Raw genomic sequence first — 6,000 nt, 5'->3', positions numbered from 1 at the left:
TTTTTTTTTTTTTTTTTTGCTTTCCTCCTAATGTTTACAAAATGATTAATCAAGGAATAAAGTTTGGGACCTTAAGGCTAGTGAAATATTTAATTTTCTTCACATTCACTGATTATTTTAAATATGAAAAGAAGAAAGATCACGAAAAAAACTTTACATAATTTATGTGCAGTCATTTATGGTAAATACATTTGCAGCAAAAACAAGCTCAGAGTAAAATCTGACTTTAGTTACAGAGTTTAGTTTTTTCCACATACAGGACTGTCTTCCTATGTAGGCACATAGGCTTTTAAAAGTACTAAAGATGCAGAAAGGAGTGAGCACACATCCTGTTTCCCCAGACAGTCTTGTTAATGATGGTTGTGTTCTGTCTCCTCAGTGCCCCCTTTTACTCTACAATGTACTTTGCTTTGGAGGATAAATTTGTGGTCACCCTGCAGATAAGCCATATAAAAACTGTGTGAAAATAGTGTGATCAATAGCTGAAATACTTCAAACTAAAGACAAATTTTTCAAAGGACTCTCAGAAAAGTTTGAGTTTCAGTGTTGAGCACTTTAATGTGTTAGACAAGTTCAAAAAATTCAGCACTGAATACAGACTAGTGAAAACAGGCTCATTTAATTGATTAAAATATGCTTGCTTTTCAAGCCATTACTAACTTTCACATAGAGAGGCTTTCAAAGTTTTTAAAGTTAATAATTTTAAAAGACCCCATTAGAAATGAATCATTTAAAAGGTCAAATTTAGGCCGGGTGCAGTGGCTCACGCCTATAACTTCAGCACTTTGGGAGGTCGAAGCTGGCAGATCACGAGGTCAGGAGTTTGAGACCAGCCTGGCCAACATAGTGAAACCCTATCTCTACTAAAAATGCAAAAAATTAGCTGGGTGTGGTGGCGGTCACTTGTAATCCCAGCTCCTTGGGAGGCTGAGGCAGGAGAATCGCTTGAAGCCGGGAGGCAGAGGCTGCGGTGAGTTGAGACCGTACCACTGCACTCTAGACTGGGTGGCAGTGCAAGACTCTGGCTCAAAAAATAAATAAATAAATAAATAAAAGATCAAATTTAAAAGATATTTGAAAAATTTTTAGATTTTCGGATTCCATCTCTAGTAAAGTCAACAGTTGCACTAGAGTCTCAGAAAAAAGAATGACATTTTTTAATCTTAAACGAGGATACTCTGTGTGTGTGTGTGTGTGTGTGCATGTGTGCGTGCATGCTATAGACTGATTTGGAACACTTCTGAAGCCTATTAGTTCCCTTCTAAGAAAAATGTTTGCTAAATGCATAAAACAAGATACAAAGTATTATAATAGAAATAAATTATTTTGAAATGCAACCATTAAAATATCAAAATATATATATTTTAAAGTTTGGTAAAGTAATATATGAGCTTTTCGTTAACTCATTAAATACTAGTGAGCAGAAGATCTAATAACAATAATAATTACCAAGTAGCAGTGAACATAAATGATATTTTCAGGTTGTGTACAATAGCTATAATGTGATCTGAAAAGTCACAGTACTGTTCCTGCTACTCACATTTGCTTATTACTTTCACAATTGGAGGAAAGGCCATATTTCAGTTAAGAGGTTAGTGAAAATAAAGTTGTAATTCTTCCCAACCAAGTTCATGAGCTTTTTGTATTCTATCCTTATCATTACAACACTAAGAAAGCCTAGAAGTCAAACAAGTTTGTTATAGGTGCTCAATTAATAAATCAAATAATTACTCTTTCTTGTAATCAGACTACGAAACTACATTTCCAAAACAAAAGCCCACTGAATGCTTTTTTTTCCCTTATCTAATAAAGGTTTTCACTGTAAATTCATCTCAGTTCATTGTGTGGGTGAAAGCAGTCAGATAAAATGTAGTACAGACACTGAATGTATTGAAAGAAAACAAAGTGGGCGCTTTGTAGGATTTTCTAAAACCAAACTGAAAAGTCTTGGAAACACAGACGCGACATTTTATCTTAAGCTTTATATCTCTTTATCCTTATCACTAATATTTAAAAGCCAAATTATATTTTGCACAGTTTTCTTCATTTGCATTTTCTTATTTTAATTTTATGGTATAATGTATTAATTGACTGTTTACACTTTCTTTTCCAAGACGTTGAATGAAATCCAATAAGCAAGGACACCAAATATGTACATGCACAGCAAGGCCCCTCAGCCACAGCAGCATCACTTCCTAGAACAGACTACAAGTGGCAAATGAGTGGTAATTAAACACAGCTGCTGACCAAGAGGTACGGTAGAATCATAGATCATTAGAACCTAAAGGGACCAGAGAAGCCTTTTGTCTAACCCTTCACTTTGCAAATGAGGAATCAGAGACAATGAGTAGTTAGGAGACTTGGTTTGGGCCAAGGGTGACCCTGGAGAAGCATCAGTGATGTCTGATAGTTAATGTAACACTCTTCTTACCACTTTACAGGGCGAGTCCTGTTCCTGAGTCTGCTTCTATCCAAGCATAGCTATTGAGATAAGCGGTTACAGTCAACTAGAAATACATCTTGTTTATAGACTTTTGCTTCCAAATATGCCAAATTAGAAGACTTACATGGTTGATCCCATCTCTAGAACAGAGGACTTAAAAGATCAAGAATTTGTTTTGAATATTTTTCAAAGTCTGATTTATTAGCTATGTTATTCTAATCAGTGAAAATCCAGTAAAACTATCCCTAATTTTATCTTAATTTTTTAAATGGCTTTTTTTTCTGATTATAAAATGAATCATATATGTTAATTATAACAAAGACAAATGAAGAAGAAAACAAGCAGCCACATCCCAAGATGTAATACTGGTAATATTTTAGCATATTTTTCTAGGTATATACGTATGTATGAATACAGAGCTATATACACATATTATACATTAGTATAATATTGCATATAAAATTTTATATTCTGCCTTTTCTCCTAGCATTATACCATGAGAATTTTCCCCACTGAACTAAAATTATTTCCAAAACATCATTAATGTGAAAGTCTGTGTCTGGATGTTATTAAAGCAATAACGTTTAAAGACAGTACAATATATAAAGTTATTTCATACAAGTTCTGATCACTGGATTTTTAGGCTATCACTGGACCATGTAACTCTACTGCATTAAATTTCTGTAAATCAAAAATATTAAAAATATGTTTATGAGATAGCCTTTAGATAGGTTTAAATGCAAATCTAAAATTACTGGAGGAAAATGTATATAATATCCCAGGAAATCAGAGAAATGAAAACTCAGAGATACCACTTACTGCTATTAAATGCAGAAGTTTCTAAAAGATATTGTATCAATAGATTTTGACAGGGCTCTGTAAAGTCACAATGGAACACAGTGCTCATACAAGGAAGTAGCAGCTGGTGCAAACATTTAGTGCCTGGCACATCGCAGGAGTACAATAAATATATTTGTTGTGTGAACAAATGGAAATTAATTTGTGAATACATATCAAGACATCTCAATATAGTTACGCTCCTTAACTGATATTATTATTTAAGGGAATATATACAATATACACACTTAGGTAGTCACTGCAATATTCTTAAATGACAAAGATTGGTCACAACCAAATGCCTAAGATTCATATAATGGTTAAGGAAATAATGTAGGTCTATAGAGCCAAGAACCCTTAATTTTCACATTAATTTAAGAACTACATTAAAATCATACGTGTGTTGCCTGTAATTCTTAGCTTAAAATGATTGAAATATTTTAAATACTGGCATATTTAATCTCTTAGTGAAATATTTTATTTAATTCTTTTAACGAAATACAGGTTTAGCATCCCTAATCCAAACATCTGAAATTAGAAATACTCCAAAGTCTGAAACTTTTGAGTCCTGATGTTATGTCATGAGTAGAAATTCCACCCACAAGTACTTAACACACATTTTGTTTCAGGTGCAAAATTATTTAAAATATTGTATAAATTTATCTTTAGTCTGTGCATGTAAGGTGTATATGAAACATAAATGAATTTCATGTTTAGATTTGACTCCCATCCCCAAGATGTATTGTTTTGTATATACAAATATTTCCAAACTGCTGGAAATTCAAACCCTGAAACACTTCTGGTCCCATACACTTTGGAAAAGGGATACTCAACCTGCAACTATTAATTTTAAAATTGAAGAAAACCACCGTGTTTGAAAAAAACCCTGAGAAAGCTGGGCGCAGTGGCTCATGCCTGTAATCCCAGCACTTTGGGAGGCCGAGGCAAGCCGATCATGAGGTCAGGAGTTCAAGACCATCCTGGCTAACATTGTGAAGCCCTGTCTCTGCCAAAAATACAAAAAATTAGCTGGGTGTGGTGGTGGGCACCTGTAGTCCCAGCTACTTGGGAAACTGAGGCAGGAGAATGGTGTGAACCCAGGAGGCGGAGCTTGCAGTGAGCAGAGATTGCACCACTGCACTCCAGCCTGGGCAACAGAGTGAGACTCTGTCTCAAAATCAAACAAACAAACAAATAAACAGTAAAACCCTGAGAAGCCCAGATGAATAGATGAAAGAACTATTAATATTGTCTTCCTTCCAAAATACATTCCTATAGTCAATTTCAGAAGTGTCACTCATTTGTTTCGCCTCATATACTATAGAAGATAGGGCCAGAGCTTCCTTTGATAGTGACACCAACAGTGAGAGAAAGTCATGACTTTCTGTTTTCCCAGTTCCATCACTTAGATAACCCTGTTGTTTCCTCTTGCTAATTGTAGCTAGGCTCACTATTGAAAAATGTGTTGAATCTCTTTCCCCTTCTTCACCACCCTGCGGCCGCCTTACACACACACACACACACACACACACACACACACAGAGTTGGAGTGGTAACCCTTTAACAAACAACAGGAGTCACAATACCTTTATAAGTTCTGAGGGTTCACTTCCTTCTTCCATGACAATTAGTTCAGACCTTCCTTTCCTTTCATTGTAACGAATGCCAGTAGCTACCTGGTTTGCCTTCAGACGTTCATATTTGTTGCACAAGGAACCACACCACTGATAAATTTTCTAAAAGAAAGAGAGAGATCTGTTGACCCTAAGAATATGAGGAAGACATTCAGCCTCAGTGTAATACTTTGATTAATTAGGAAAGAAAAAGGAAAATTAAATGACCTGTTGTTAAGGTGTATACATAATTGTTATACTTCATTCTGCATCCTGCTGCTTTCAGTTAGCATTACAAAGTAAGCAGTTTTTAAGCATGGAAAATATAATATATATATCACCTTTCTCTGTGTATATAAGCTATAAATTACAATTTATAAAAGTAAACATATGGATTAAATTTGAAATAATAAATATACCACACTTCAGAAAAGTAGTCAAGAATCTGTTAAAATAAGATACTCTTGATGATCATAAAATTGATATAACACTTTTGTAAAACTATTCATGTTTTTAAATTGACAAATACATATTGTATATATTTATCGTATATAATATGATGTTTTGATATATGTATACATTGTGGAATGGCTAAATCAAGATAATTAATATATGTAAAGCAATTTAACATTCTTATCAAGAGCAATAAAAAGATTGATATTGTCCCAGTAATATCACTATCTGGCACTTTAATAAATTATTCATAAAAGGAGAAAAAAACCACACATATAAGGGTGTTCATTGCTATGTGACTATATTGGTGAGGCCCTGGAAAGGCATTAATTGTTCAAGAATAGGAAAATAGTCATACAAATTGTGATACATATGGAAAATTTGATACTTAACTGTTAAAATTAAACTTTAACATCAAAACATGAAAAAGTAGAAACAGAATAACCAGGTGATATATTGTAGAGATCATATTAGCTACCATTTAGATTAAACTACTATATATTTTAGATTGTAGATTTTAGTATAGTGTCCAGAAGGTACACAGATACAAATGTAAAATAATAATAAAAAATTATCTCCTCCATTAACATTGTTTACCAAAAGAAAGAAAGAGAAGTTGAATAACACCCAGACCTGGAGGGGCTGTGGGAACGG

At 33.9% G+C, this 6,000-nt stretch overlaps 1 protein-coding gene across 1 annotated transcript in view; it reads right to left on the bottom strand.

Annotated features, from left to right (window-relative positions):
- Positions 1-6,000, bottom strand: part of SCIN (scinderin) — an 89,517-nt gene that overhangs the window by 45,773 nt on the left and 37,744 nt on the right. Inside the window, exon 4 of the mRNA XM_017867398.1 lies at positions 4,867-5,016. Within this exon, the coding sequence (XP_017722887.1) occupies positions 4,867-5,016 (150 nt within the window). The remainder of the gene's footprint in view (positions 1-4,866; positions 5,017-6,000) is intronic.

Source organism: Rhinopithecus bieti, unplaced genomic scaffold (genome assembly GCF_001698545.2).
Source record: "Rhinopithecus bieti isolate Rb0 unplaced genomic scaffold, ASM169854v2 scaffold_3832, whole genome shotgun sequence".
Taxonomy (NCBI): domain Eukaryota; kingdom Metazoa; phylum Chordata; class Mammalia; order Primates; family Cercopithecidae; genus Rhinopithecus; species Rhinopithecus bieti.
The sequence above is the reverse complement of the archived record's forward strand: the minus strand, read 5'-3'. Positions and strand labels throughout refer to the sequence as shown.